The sequence below is a fragment of the Notolepis coatsorum genome, assembly GCF_963971535.1.
Source record: "Notolepis coatsorum genome assembly, chromosome: 1".
Lineage (NCBI taxonomy): Eukaryota > Metazoa > Chordata > Actinopteri > Aulopiformes > Paralepididae > Notolepis > Notolepis coatsorum.
Genome location: NC_140165.1, coordinates 100,851,062 through 100,866,577, shown reverse-complemented (window position 1 = coordinate 100,866,577; position 15,516 = coordinate 100,851,062). Strand labels below are relative to the sequence as shown.

Sequence of the window (15,516 nt, the reverse complement as noted above, 5' to 3'; positions counted from 1 at the left end):
ATCCTAATTTAGTCATTATGCCAATTCCCTTCCTGGTCGTTGCGCGCATTGCCCCACTGTCGGCGTGGGGAGGGTGTAGAACTACCACATGCCTCCTCCGATACATGTGGACTGGAGTCGCCAGCCGCTTCTTTTCACCTGACAGCGTGGAGTTTCACTGGGGGAACGTAACGCGTGCAGAGGTTCACGCTATTTCCCCCAGATCCCCTCCCTGCTGAACAGGCGCCCCGACCGACCAGTAGGAGTTTACAATGACCAGGACACATACCCCACCGGCTTCCCACCCGCTAACACTGCCAATTGTGTTAGTAGGGACGACTGACCAAGCCGGAGGTACCGCTGACAGCTGGATTCGATCCCAGAGTCTCTGTGGTGGTAGGCGAGTGCTTAGTCCACTGCGCTACCCAGCCACGCCAACGTTCCAATTTTTAAAAGCCAAATTGCTAACACTAAATGACTGGATGTTGCCGAATGCAATGTTGCTGGTGAAGCCGGGCGATCTGTAATGTTATTCTTAGCTAGCGATTTTAACTGCCAACGGACTTTGAAATTCCAAAATCCACTACCTTATCAGAGAGATGATGCATATTAGAAGGCTTTGTTGTGATCACTGTGATCACTGGCGTTCAGCAGGGCTGTTATGTACAGCAGGCATGTTGGGAAGAAGGCACTATTCTTTCTGATGCTGTCCACCCCCTTCACGCAGAATTCCACATCTTACCCTCTAGGTTACCATATAGATTCCCAAGCGTGATAACCAGTAGATATAGGTTCTCATTTGTCCCTAGTGCAATATTTCTGCTGAACTCCCAACAAGGGTAGGAGGCTCCAGGGTGCAAGTTCATTGCATTGACCATACTGTATTCACACGGCGGCCATTTTGCTCTGATGTCACTCTCAAGGTGAGCATGAGATAAGAGCAAAATGGCCGGCGTGTGAATAATGTCAATTTAGTGTTTTTCTATTCAATCTGAAATGTGTGTATCTACTGTTTATTTTCGATTGTGTTTCTAATGATGTTGCCTTTGCTGCAAATGAATGTCCTACTGGGGAGACTACAGTTGAAGCTTGAGCTTGATCACACACCTCTGCGATGACCTCCGCCAGGCCGGGGTTGCACATCACTAGCCAGCGTCTGGGCGTGATCCCGTTGGTTTTATTCTGGAACTTCTCGGGGTCGACTTCGTAGAAGTCCTTGAACCTGTTGGACAAAAAGCAATGATCAGAGACCACTTGGAGGGATGTCTGGAGGGATGCAAGTCTAACTCTAATAGTTTATTAAGTGGCCATCGGTAAGGAAACTGCTGTATGGCATGTAGTTGTATCAGATGTAACGGATTACAATTAACAGGATTACAATAATGATTACAAAATAATTGGTCATTGTAATCCAGTACAATTACAGGCAAAAATACAGTAATAACAGGTAGGTGGTTATTAAACATTATTGAAGCCTGTTTAGGGAATAATGCTGCCCTAAAAGAAAAAAGAAAAAGCTAACTAGCAGAATAGCCCTCTATGTATGTATATATATCACTATATCTATGCCCCTCTACATGTGTATTCATACCACTATATCTATAACACTCTACATGTGTATTCATACCACAAATACATGCGTATTTATAATACTATATATATACCCCATACATGTGTATTTATACTACTATATCTGTACACCTATACATGTGTATTTATACTACTATATCTGTACACCTATACATGTGTATTTATACTACTATATCAGTTGCTGCAGTTTGCCTTTGTAGTGCAGAATAGTGATGTCCACCTACACCGTGCTCTTGATGATGTCAGAGTGGATACCTACACCGTGCTCTTGATGATGTCAGAGTGGATACCTACACCGTGCTCTTGATGATGTCAGAGTGGATACCTACACCGTGCTCTTGATGATGTCAGAGTGGATACCTACACCGTGCTCTTGATGATGTCAGAGTGGATGCGGGCGACTCCGTTGACGGCGTGAGAGCCCACGATGCACAGGTGGGCCATGTTGATCTTCTTGCAGTCGCCCTCTTCGATCAGAGACATGCGCCGCATGCGGTCCTCGTCCCCTGGGTACAGCTCCGCGATGCGCTGGAGGGGTGGAGGAGAACAACCTTCCAGTACATATAGACCTTTTTAGAAGAATTCAGCTCGGGCTTGAGTGTTTGCTGTCAGCTACAGTATTATATCAGCAAACGCTGCAACAGGAAGTAAACCTGGGGTCATTTAGAATGTTTAAGTTGTCATATAAGGTCTATATATATATATAAGGCTGGGTGGCGCAGCGGACATTGCGCTCGTCACCAACGCAAGAGACACCGGGTTCGAATCCGGCTGTCTGCGCTGCCTCCGGCTTGGGCCGGTCGTCATACTGGCTCAATTGGCAGAGTCAGCGGGTGGAAGGCGATGGCTGGTAATCTGGACGTTGTGGACAGCGACTCCTACAGGTCGGTTGGGGGGCGCCTGCACAGCAGAGACAGGAAATAGCGGGGGTAGTGTGAGCCTCCCACACGTTACACCTCGCCAATGAGAGTCCGCGCTGGCAGGTGAAAAGATGTGACAGGCTGCCTCCTCGTGTACCGGAGGGGACACGTGATGCAAGGCTTCTATCCTCCCTACAACCGACCAGTGGGGGGCATATGCGAGCAACATTCAAGACAGGGGAGGGGAGAATTGGAAACACGAAATTGGAATGGGAGAAAAATTGGATCAAAAAAATAAAAGGTCTATATATATATATATATGGCTTTATGTTCTGTGGGAGTTAAGACCCCCTTCCCCCCTTTCTTTGATCTCCCTCGCCCATCTTCCCTTCCTACCCCATCCCTCATTCTTAACCCCAACAAAACCTCCCCCACCTTTCCCCAAAATGTCACAAAATGACACCCCTATACATGGTGTGTTCCTATGGCCCCACCCCTATACATCGTGTGTTCCTATGGCTCCGCCCCTATACATGGTGTGTTCCTATGGCCCCGCCCCTATACATCGTGTGTTCCTATGGCCCCACCCCTATACATCGTGTGTTCCTATGGCCCCACCCCTATACATCGTGTGTTCCTATGGCCCCGCCCCTATACACCGTGTGTTCCTATGGCCCCACCCCTATACATGGTGTGTTCCTATGGCCCCGCCCCTATACATCGTGTGTTCCTATGGCCCCGCCCCTATACATCGTGTGTTCCTATGGCCCCGCCCCTATACATCGTGTGTTCCTATGGCCCCGCCCCTATACATCGTGTGTTCCTATGGCCCCACCCCTATACATCGTGTGTTCCTATGGCCCCGCCCCTATACATCGTGTGTTCCTATGGCCCCGCCCCTATACATCGTGTGTTCCTATGGCCCCACCCCTATACATCGTGTGTTCCTATGGCCCCGCCCCTATACATCGTGTGTTCCTATGGCCCCACCCCTATACATCGTGTGTTCCTATGGCCCCGCCCCTATACATCGTGTGTTCCTATGGCCCCGCCCCTATACATCGTGTGTTCCTATGGCCCCGCCTCTATACATTGTGTGTTCCTATGGCCCCACCCCTATACATCATGTGTTCCTATGGCCCCGCCCCTATACATCGTGTGTTCCTATGGCCCCGCCCCTATACATTGTGTGTTCCTATGGCCCCACCCCTATACATCGTGTGTTCCTATGGCCCCGCCCCTATACATCGTGTGTTCCTATGGCCCCGCCCCTATACATCGTGTGTTCCTGTGGCCCCACCCCTTCCAGTGTTGTATGTATAAAGATGTTGAAGATCCGGTGGGTGCTCTCTCTTCCCTGGTGTCTTATAGCTGAACACCTCGTTGAGAGTCATCCAGCCTAACTCTGACTATTATTGTACCCTCCCCAACATGTCCAAATGACTACAGACCGGTGGCACTCACCTCTGTGGTCATGAAATGTTTCGAGAGGCTGGTCAAGGACCACATTGGTGCCTCCCTCCCCAGTGATATGGACCCTATGCAATTTGCATACAGGACAAACAGGTCCACCGACGACACGGTCTCCCAGGTACTGCACAGCACCCTCTCGCACCTTGACCGTCAGAAGGGGGGCTATGTGAGACTGTTGTTCATTGACTACAGCTCAGCGTTCAACACCATAGTCCCCACCAGACTGGTGGACAAGCTGATCGAGCTAGGTCTGAGCTCCGCCCTGAGCGCCTGGGTACTGGACTTTCTGAGCGAAAGACCCCAGGCGGTCAGGGTGGGGGGTCAGACCTCCAACACCATCACCCTGAGCATCGGGTCCCCCCAGGGCTGTGTTCTGAGCCCCCTGCTGTACTCACTCTACAAACACGATTGTGTGGCCAAGTTCAGCTCCAACTCCATAGTGAAGTTCGCAGACGACACGGTGGTGGTGGGGCTGATCTCGGACAACGACGAGAAGGCCTACCGGGAGGAGGTTGAGGTACTGGAACGCTGGTGCCAGGACAACAGCCTGCTCCTGAACATTGGTAAAACCAAGGAGCTGATCGTGGATTATAGGAGAGGACAGCAGGAGACGCACACACCACTGATGATTAACGGGGCTACCGTGGACAGGGTGAGCAGCTTTAAGTACCTGGGGGTCCACATCTCAGAGGATCTGACATGGTCAACACACATAGACACAGTAGTAAAGAAGGCGAAACAGCGCCTCTACCACCTGAGACAGTTAAGGAAGTTCAGAGTATCGGGGAAGATACTCCAGTCCTTCTACTCAGGAGCGGTAGAGAGCATCCTGACCGGAAACATCACTGCCTGGTATGGAAACAGCACGGCACAGGACAAGAAGGCCCTACAGAGAGTGGTGCGCTCAGCTGAGCGTACCACGGGTATTGCACTACCTCCCCTGCAGGTTCTATACAACAAGAGGTGCAAATCCAGAGCCTGCAGAATAATGAAAGACCCCCACCACCCCAATAACAGCCTGTTTCAGCTGCTGAGGTCAGGCAGACGCCTGCGAACCCCAGCTACTAGGACAGAGCGGCTTAGGCTCAGCTTCTTCCCCCAGGCCATCAGAGCCCTGAACAATGAACATTGAGTGCCACAGAACACTGAACTATCCACACACAAACACACATGAACACACACACGACACGCACGCTGTGCACGCTCACACACGAGCAGCCACTTAACACTTTAACATGAGCGGGCACACACTCATGCCGCACACACGCACACTTATGGCCAAAAGGAAAGGCCACTTTAAACTAGAATAACAGGAACAGTGTATTGCACTACCAAAGCTACCTAGCATGTCCTATATATATGCTCTGTAAATAACTATGTACAGATACCGAGATGTCACACCATGTTACCTGTTACCTGTTTATTGCACAATTTTTTTTTTAATTGGATTCTATTATATGTTGTACCACTGTATTGCACATCGTTGCGGGCAAGACCACCCGCATTTCATTGTATACTTGTATGCCGTGACAATTAAAACTCTTGACTTGACTTGACTTGATACTTTGATTGAGTTAATAAAGCATATTAACCATGTCTCTTTGGATTGAGTAAGTTATTAGCTTTGGCTATATTTTCCACCACAGTTCTTATGCTAATGATAATGAACTTCAATGAGGTCTTCATGTTAAACTTGAGATCTTTACGTTGATGACCATGACGTTCTACAATGCAGTGGGTTTGAAATGGGTTTAACGTGCTGTAGGGTCGTCCTACCTGCTATAGGATCCTAATATGTAGGTCATATGGAGTTTGTGGAGGAAAGCTGAAGTTCAAAACATTATTCTCCGCTCATGGAAACACAGATTATAGGACTATAATATAGGACTATAATTCTATAATCCTGGCTATTCCTAGTATTCTCATGACATGGTATGCCGTTCGTACCAATATGGCACAGTGTCATAAACACAGCACATTGACCACAGTGGTAATGTATCAACAGTTTCAACTTGACAACATTTTAAATGGACTACATTTGATTTCCCCGTCAGTTGTTGATATCAGCAAACACTGCAACTAGCAATTACCACTGAGAGACTAAACATATTGAAAGAAGTAGTGTTGTCTGCCCTGCTGAACAATATCCATGAGAATGTCGGGGCCATGACCCGTCCTATTCTTAGACTCCTGGCTTGTTCCTTTAGCAACACAATAATGAAAACTGAAGCCGGGCTTCTCCCCGGTCACTCTCTCCCAGCTCACTCTCTGTACCTAACGGCTTCTCCCAGCTCACTCTCTGTACCTAACGGCTTCTCTCCCAGCTCACTCTCTGTACCTAACAGCTTCTCTCCCAGCTCACTCTCTGTACCTAACAGCTTCTCTCCCAGCTCACTCTCTGTACCTAACAGCTTCTCTCCCAGCTCACTCTCTGTACCTAACAGCTTCTCTCCCAGCTCACTCTCTGTACCTAACAGCTTCTCCCAGCTCACTCTCTGTACCTAACAGCTTCTCCCAGCTCACTCTCTGTACCTAACAGCTTCTCTCCCAGCTCACTCTCTGTACCTAACAGCTTCTCTCCCAGCTCACTCTCTGTACCTAACAGCTTCTCTCCCAGCTCACTCTCTGTACCTAACAGCTTCTCTCCCAGCTCACTCTCTGTACCTAACGGCTTCTCTCCCAGGTCACTCTCTGTACCTAACGGCTTCTCCCAGCTCACTCTCTGTACCTAACAGCTTCTCTCCCAGCTCACTCTCTATACCTAACAGCTTCTCTCCCAGCTCACTCTCTATACCTAACGGCTTCTCTCCCAGGTCACTCTCTGTACCTAACGGCTTCTCTCCCAGCTCACTCTCTGTACCTAACGGCTTCTCTCCCAGCTCACTCTCTGTACCTAACAGCTTCTCTCCCAGCTCACTCTCTGTACCTAACAGCTTCTCTCCCAGCTCACTCTCTGTACCTAATGGCTTCTCCACGGTCACTCTCTGTACCTAACAGCTTCTCTCCCAGCTCACTCTCTGTACCTAACGGCTTCTCTCCCAGCTCACTCTCTGTACCTAACAGCTTCTCTCCCAGCTCACTCTCTGTACCTAACAGCTTCTCTCCCAGCTCACTCTCTGTACCTAACAGCTTCTCTCCCAGCTCACTCTCTGTACCTAACGGCTTCTCTCCCAGCTCACTCTCTGTACCTAACGGCTTCTCCCAGCTCACTCTCTGTACCTAACAGCTTCTCTCCCAGCTCACTCTCTGTACCTAACAGCTTCTCTCCCAGCTCACTCTCTGTACCTAACGGCTTCTCTCCCAGCTCACTCTCTGTACCTAACAGCTTCTCTCCCAGCTCACTCTCTGTACCTAACGGCTTCTCCCAGCTCACTCTCTGTACCTAACAGCTTCTCTCCCAGCTCACTCTCTGTACCTAACAGCTTCTCTCCCAGCTCACTCTCTGTACCTAACAGCTTCTCTCCCAGGTCACTCTCTGTACCTAACGGCTTCTCCACGGTCACTCTCTGTACCTAACGGCTTCTCCACGGTCACTCCCTGTACCTAACGGCTTCTCCACGGTCACTCCCTGTACCTCCAGGTGCCTCCTGTTGATCTCGAAGATGAGCTCCAGGTGGCGGGGCAGCAGGTTGTGGAACAGGTCGATGGGCCAGCGCTCCAGGGCCTCGGGCAGGACGGTGTGGTTGGTGTAGGCACAGGTGCGCACCACGATGTCCCAGGCCTGGGCACCGTGAGAGACGAGAGCATTGGCAGTTTGGCAGCGCTTTTAGACTTTTGACGAAAATGTTAAAAGGGCGACTCTGGCGATTGTCAACCTGAATCATATCGTTCTGTTGTGAGAAGGACGTGTGAGAATCACACAGAAACGTACAAATGTGTCTCCAGAACTCAAGCCGCATTGACCGCCCTCCGCCCCGAGAAACACAGATGGATGATGTCACCCAGAGGAGAGCAGACCTCTAGAACTGATGTCACCCAGAGGAGAGCAGACCTCTAGAACTGATGTCACCCAGAGGAGAGCAGACCTCTAGTGAACTGATGTCACCCAGAGGAGAGCAGACCTCTAGAGAACTGATGTCACCCAGAGGAGAGCAGACCTCTAGAGAACTGATGTCACTCAGAGGAGAGCAGACCTCTAGAGAACTGATGTCACTCAGAGGAGAGCAGACCTCTAGAGAACTGATGTCACCCAGAGGAGAGCAGACCTCTAGAGAACTGATGTCACCCAGAGGAGAGCAGACCTCTAGAGAACTGATGTCACTCAGAGGAGAGCAGACCTCTAGAGAACTGATGTCACTCAGAGGAGAGCAGACCTCTAGAGAACTGATGTCACCCAGAGGAGAGCAGACCTCTAGTGAACTGATGTCACTCAGAGGAGAGCAGACCTCTAGTGAACTGATGTCACCCAGAGGAGAGCAGACCTCTAGTGAACTAATGTCACCCAGAGGAGAGCAGACCTCTAGTGAACTGATGTCACCCAGAGGAGAGCAGACCTCTAGAGAACTGATGTCACCCAGAGGAGAGCAGACCTCTAGAGAACTGATGTCACTCAGAGGAGAGCAGACCTCTAGAGAACTGATGTCACCCAGAGGAGAGCAGACCTCTAGTGAACTGATGTCACCCAGAGGAGAGCAGACCTCTAGAGAACTGATGTCACCCAGAGGAGAGCAGACCTCTAGAGAACTGATGTCACCCAGAGGAGAGCAGACCTCTAGAGAACTGCTGTCACCCAGAGGAGAGCAGACCTCTAGTGAACTGACGTCACCCAGAGGAGAGCAGACCTCTAGAGAACTGATGTCACCCAGAGGAGAGCAGACCTCTAGTGAACTGATGTCATCCAGAGGAGAGCAGACCTCTAGTGAACTGATGTCACCCAGAGGAGAGCAGACCTCTAGTGAACTGATGTCACCCAGAGGAGAGCAGACCTCTAGTGAACTGATGTCACCCAGAGGAGAGCAGACCTCTAGTGAACTGATGTCACCCAGAGGAGAGCAGACCTTAGTGAACTGGAGACACCTATTTCTTCAGCTATTTATTTTACACTTTACTCGAGTTGGGCTCTACTACAGTTGAAAATAGTTGAGGAAATAGTATCTAAATGGCTGCATTTATATGGCAGATTTTGTCCAAAGCGCTTTACAATTGGTTCCTCACATTTTTAACTATTCACTCACACATTCACACACCGATGGCAGAGGCAACCATGCAAGGTGGCAACCTGCTCAATGGGAGCAGTTAGGGGTTAAGTGTATTGCTCAAGGACACTTTGACATGCTGCCCGGGAGGAGCAGGGATCGAACTGGGAACCTCCGGATTCCCAGGCGACTGCTCTACCTCCTGAGCCACTGTTGCCCACAGTATCTGACTATCTGTAGTTCTCATGGGCGGCGGGTGTATAAGGCTGGGGCAGGCTGTGCCTTCCCAGACCAGTCGACACATTATTTTTATTTATTAAAAAAAAAAAAAAAACGTTTTTTTTTTAGCCTTTATTTTTTCCCCTGTGTACCTGTGTGTGTGTGGGGGGGCTGGGGTCCGTCAATGGATAGGTGTGGTGACACTTAACATTCCAGACGGCCTGAATACACTGAAGACTGGCAGGAGCCCCCACCCACCCCCACCCACCCCCACTTCAAAACATGGTTAAAAAAGAACTTGTCAACAACATCCCTGCAGAACACCATATGCTTGCCTGTACCTAATATGTAGAATTATTGTTTGTTTGTACATTGTCTGTACATGTCTGATGTAAATATTTAGCATTTATATATAAATAATATTGGGCATACTGCAGAATTAGGCAGCCTGTCTGTGTGTGTGTGTGGGGGGGGGGGGTCGCCCCGACGGAGGTGTCAATGGGTAGGTGTGGTGACACAGTTGACATTCCAGACCGCAATGCATCCAGTACTGTCTGTACCAATCACATCGCACGCACCGTTTGTATAAACATTATACAAACATTATAAACATAATTTAGCTGCTGCTGATGCATAATGAATGAATGGTGAGTTGTTTAAAATGACAACATACATGTGTTAATTATTTGATTTGATTGATCCGAGAGACCGAGAGAGATTGCTCCAGAGCATCTCAGAGCATTACATTTTCAACTCGACCTATTAACGTGAACTGCGAACCACAAAGCACCGCCGCCACTGTTGAAATGTATATACTATATATGCGCAGGCTGCTGGCTAGTGTGTGTCTTGTGCTGCAGCCGGCTCGGCTCGCTGGCCGAGGTGTCAACGACGAAGGTGTCAATCTGTGGCAGCGTTTAACATTCCCAGGTATACAGGCAGTAACCAATCACGCATAGGCTCAGGTTAAATAATGTGGCCAATCACATCATTCACCATGATCATCCTGAATCTGATCCCGCAGGCAGAGTAAAGCAAACATCTGTGTTCTGAATTTCAGCCCGCCGATCGCTTTGTAGAGAAGCGAGGAGGCATAAACTAGCGATCACCTGAGGCTGTATGTTGTTTTATCTTGGCAAACAAGGGCTTGCTCTAAGAGGACATGATGAGAGTCCGAGTTCATCAAATCGTGGAAACTTTTTAGAGCTACCTGTATGTACATTGTTTTCAAAGCATGATGAGATCTAAATTACGAAAAACGTTCACTTCATTGCAACTTGTGATTCAATTCTCACCAAGACGAAACGTTGCATTTATCTGCATTAAGGTAAGACAATGGTTCATATATTATTGGATGCCTTCATTGAACACTTAATTTGCACTGTATATAAATGAGTGGGGCTCGCTGTAGTATAGCCTAGTAGTGTGTGTGTATATGAAATCAGAACCTGGACAGTTTGCGTGAAACCAAAAAGGCGTTCCCAATACAGCCTACCTAGACAATAAGCCCATCCGCCGCCTATGGTAGTTCTCTAGAGGTCTGCTCTCCTCTGGGTGACAATCAGTTCTTGTTTCTCGGGGGGGGGGGGGGGGGGGGGGGGTGCGTGCATGCGTGTGTGTTTGTGTGTGTGTGTGTGTGTGGTTCAGTACCTTGTCCCAAGTCAGCTTCTCCGTGTCCACCAAGATTCTCATCAGCTCAGGAATGGCCAGAGCTGGGTGAGTGTCATTCAACTGGATGGCCACCTACAGACCAGAGAGAGAGAGAGAGAGAGAGAGGAGAGAGAGAGAGAGAGAGAGAGAGAGAGAGAGAGAGAGAGAGAGAGAGAGAGAGAGAGAGGAGAGAGAGTAGGAGAGAGAGAGAGACTGATTGATTGACTGACTGATTGATTCATTGATTTATTTATTGGGAGGCAGAAACAAGGGGAACATCATGTGAAAGCCATTCCACTTCTTTCCAACATGGTCTCAGATGGAATACACATGAACAGACAAACAACACCAGACGACAACAGTACTGTTGTAAAATCCAAACATATATATCTCATGATTAACTAATGTGTAGAAATACTTGGGCCTCAAAACAATAATTCATAGATTGGGTGTGTGTGTTTACATAGACTGATTGCCATTGTCACCCCAGGAGGGCATTTGCACATAGTGGCAGCTGGGGTAAGACTACTTCCCTTTAGGGGGTGGGTCAGAACAAAGGGCAGGAAATTCTAGAGAAACATGTCTCCTTTTAGGAGACATCAAAGAGCCAACTGGTCTGCCAAAGACAAAAGGTCACGTAGACATGTTATCTCGCTGGAGTTTCCTGTCACACACACACACACACATTCAGACACACACACACACACACATTCACACACACACACACACATTTTCAAATACACACACATACATAGACACACACACATAGACACACACACACATAGACACACACATAGTCACACACACAGACACACCCACACTCACATACTCACACACACATAGTCACACACACACACACATACTCACACACACACATTTTCAAATACACATCCACACACACACACACAGAAAAGATCACTATTGAAATCCTGGTATATTGTACTTATAATCTTGAATTAAGTCATTGAAGTAAGTTAAAATATAATTAGGTTTGGTCATACTTAAATGTCTACAATTAGTTAATGTGTCTGTGCTGTTTTCATTTATGTTCAATATGATTAATTGATTGTTATGGTATTGATTTGTATTCTATTAAGCTAAATGATTAGAATGGTTAGATATTTTCTGAAAGTCAGTAGACTTAGTGATAAAGAAATATATCTGTGTTTAAACTTTGATTAAGGTAGATTGCTGATACAGCCTCCGTTTGCAGAAATGTGAAGAGGGTTTGGCCTATAAGCCAAACCCCTATTTTCAAATACCAGCTTAGCAGGCTTGTGATTGGGGCAATAATGTGATGATGTCATCAACTCCGAGACACTGGGCTTTGGGCTATAAGAATGGGGTGTGATGGGAGGAGAGGGACTCTGAACCAACCAACCAACCCACAGGACAGACCTCCCCACCATCTCACCCAAGGAAGCAGGCAACGAGAACAAAAGGACTTTTTGGAGGGAAAATCAACTCTTTGTTCACTAGCCAAGGGAACAAAGATCATCAACAACTTATCAACTATCATTCTTTATACTGTAATATTAGTCTGGTTGTTATCAAGACGGCATAGTGTCTTTGATAACAACTATAGCATTTTCTTAAAGTAATTTGTATACACTCTTAAACTTTGATTAAACAACTGTTATACTACTTTCCTCCTAATTCCTTCTGCCTGCTCAGTCGGTTTGAACAGAAGTGATTCCCACAGCAACCCCGAAGGTATTGAATCACAACGCAGAGTACTAACACAGCCAGGTTCTGATCAGAGCAGAACCGAAACAGCTTGGGAATCCACTTCAGTACCTAATCACATAGCATGGCATACAAATAAATAACTAAAAAAGAAAAACATACATAAAGACTTAATCACCTATCTTGATCCGGTAAAATAATTTACATCCATCATCGTTTAGGTTCAGGTTTAGGTTTACTTTATTTGTTCAAGGGGGACAGCGTACATAAAACATTTAAAAAATGTAAATGCACCCAATTTTAGCCAAAAGGCTCATTTCCATTGGCAGTCCCCCTGCCAGAAGGTACAGGCTCAAATCCTGTGTGAAAAAGGGTTAGCAATACAAGCATCAATGCAACTAGTATCATTTCCATAAAATGAAATAATAGATCGAAAAGGCCACAAGGCCCAAGCTTTGCCCTCATTTAATCAATGTTCCCTAAGAGCTACTCATCTTTTGCCAAAGATGAGCTCTCACATGTAAATGTATTTGTCATTGCACGGGGTACAAGTACAGAGTAAACTAAATGAAGTTGTCATCTAACAAGAGAGCAAAGGGGCAGTAAAGTGCATTGTAGTACTGTATATGGAGTATATATGAAAAGTAAATATGCTAAGCTAATATATGTACAGTATTATTATATACAGTAGTATGAATATGAATACACTAAGGTTAGATATACAGTATGTATATACAGTGTGTACAGTGTTATAAATAGAATGAGTAGATAGGATTATATCTATGGATAAGCTATACTTTAGGTTGGATATAAGTAGTATAATAAAAGTAGGTATGAATACAGTGTAAGACAGATTGGAGTATAGACAACAGAGTTCTGCAGCAGACAACCACAAGAGGGTTTGTCTCAGATTTTTATATACGTTTAATCAAATCCACATAATACAAATTAGATACAGTCTGGCGAGGGGACATCCCAGAGTTAGACCCCGAGTTTGACTGGGACGACGTTTGGACAAATGCTATATTAGCCTCCCGCAACCCTAATCACCAACAAATAAATGTGTATTATGTTCATAGGACGTATCTCACATCTAGGAAACTGTTTTCTATGGGACTGGTGGCCGACTCCCGGTGCACTTCCTGCTCTCTAAGAGCCACCGGCATGCACTGTATATTATGGTCTGGGAGTGCCTACCAGTTGCCATTTCTGGAAATCTATAGCGGCTAGACTCTCAGGCATCTGTAACATATCGATTCCACTCACGGCATGTCTGTCTAATGTCTAATGTCCGTTTGTGGTGTGTTTTAATTTTTTAATTTTAATTTGGTATATTTGTATTTTGTATTTATTAGTTAAGTTTAGATCTGTATTTCTTATTTCTTATTGTTTTTGTCATTATTATTATTATTATTATTATTATTATTATTATTATTATTATTATTATTATTATTATTATTATTATTATTATTATTATTATTATTATTATTATTATTATTGTTGTTGTTACTGTTGATGTTTATATTGTGTTGTTTGCTGTTGTTGTTGTTAAGGGTGAGTGGGTGGGGTTAGTCCAGAGCTCAGCGAGGTGACAGCTGATGGGAAGCAGCATCTGGGAACAGCAGCCACTAATGATGTTATACGTGGGGTTTGGCTTCAACGGCTCCATCAACGGCTCCATCCTTCGCTGCTCGAACTTCCTGTAGTCCAATAGTATGTGTTCCGGGGGGTACATTTAGCAGGTACCGAGTTATATTGTTTTGCCTGACCTGCAACTTGTTTTTTTTTCTTTTTCTGTGAGAGCACTGTACCATGCAGAGCAAGTTTCAAGTTTCAAGTTTCTTTAATAGTTGTCATACAGAAGTACAGAATACTTTCATACAAAATGCTTCTTACTGTTACGCTCCAGAGACTGTGCTAGACAAGATAGTATCAAATAACATAGTATAGCATGTAATTTAGAAGAAGAAAATGAGGTCAGTGTTCGGTATAGACATATGTACAATGTTCTGAGTTACCATATAATATACAATACTATGCAGTGTACTAATGTACAGTACTATCTAGTGCAAAGCAGAAATGGGATGAGGTACAATTTAGGTACAATTTACAGTAAGGTGTACGAGTTGTAGTGCAATCCTTCATCAATAAATATAAAGTGTGGGGAGTGGGTGCTACAGTGTGTTTGTTTAAAGTGGGTGTGTGCTATAAAGTGTGTGGAGTGGGTGCTACAGTGTGTTTGTTTAAAGTGAGTGTGTGCGTGTGGATGTGTGTGCTATGTGCGTTTGGTGGTTGTTGTTGTGTAGGGGAGGATCTATGGTGGTTGTTGTTGTGTAGTGTTCATTCATTGTTCGTTTAGCAGCCTGATGGCCTGGGGATAGAAGCAGGAGGCGTAATCAAAGTGGAACTGTATCAGTGTCGAGTGTTGACACAAGGAGTTTCTTCGTCTTGATATCAATCTGCCTTGTTCTGCGGCACAGGAAATATTTTGCAATCTTTGACAGCACTCTAGCAGCAATGAATTCACCCGAAAGTGATTGATCCAATGTTAATCCCAAGTGACAGATGAAATGAAAGTATTTTTTACTCAAGTACTGTACTTAAGTACATTTTCCAGCTACTTGTACTTTATGTGAGTATTTTTATTTTAGGGAACTTTATACTTTTACTCCACTACATTTCAAGGGAAATGTTGTACTTTTTACTCTACTACATTTATCTGAACCCATCAGTTACTAGTTACTTTGAAGAAAATTATTTTGCGTTGAAAACGTAATATATAGAAAATAAATTTTCTTTGAAGATTATATACTTTCACATTTGAAGCCTGTCAACTTCAAGGGGACGTAATTAGAGCAGCATAACTGGACCACATACCACTTTAACACAACCTTTAATCAGAGCAGCATAACTAGACCACATAC

At 45.9% G+C, this 15,516-nt stretch overlaps 1 protein-coding gene across 1 annotated transcript in view; it reads right to left on the bottom strand.

The window, feature by feature from the left end:
• pygmb (phosphorylase, glycogen, muscle b) overlaps positions 1-15,516 on the bottom strand; it is a 56,194-nt gene that overhangs the window by 20,135 nt on the left and 20,543 nt on the right. The window contains exons 9-12 of the mRNA XM_084329707.1: positions 10,907-10,999; positions 7,477-7,623; positions 1,934-2,097; positions 1,087-1,201 (exon numbers count right to left, since the gene is read on the bottom strand). Coding sequence (XP_084185833.1) covers positions 1,087-1,201; positions 1,934-2,097; positions 7,477-7,623; positions 10,907-10,999 — 519 coding nt within the window. The remainder of the gene's footprint in view (positions 1-1,086; positions 1,202-1,933; positions 2,098-7,476; positions 7,624-10,906; positions 11,000-15,516) is intronic.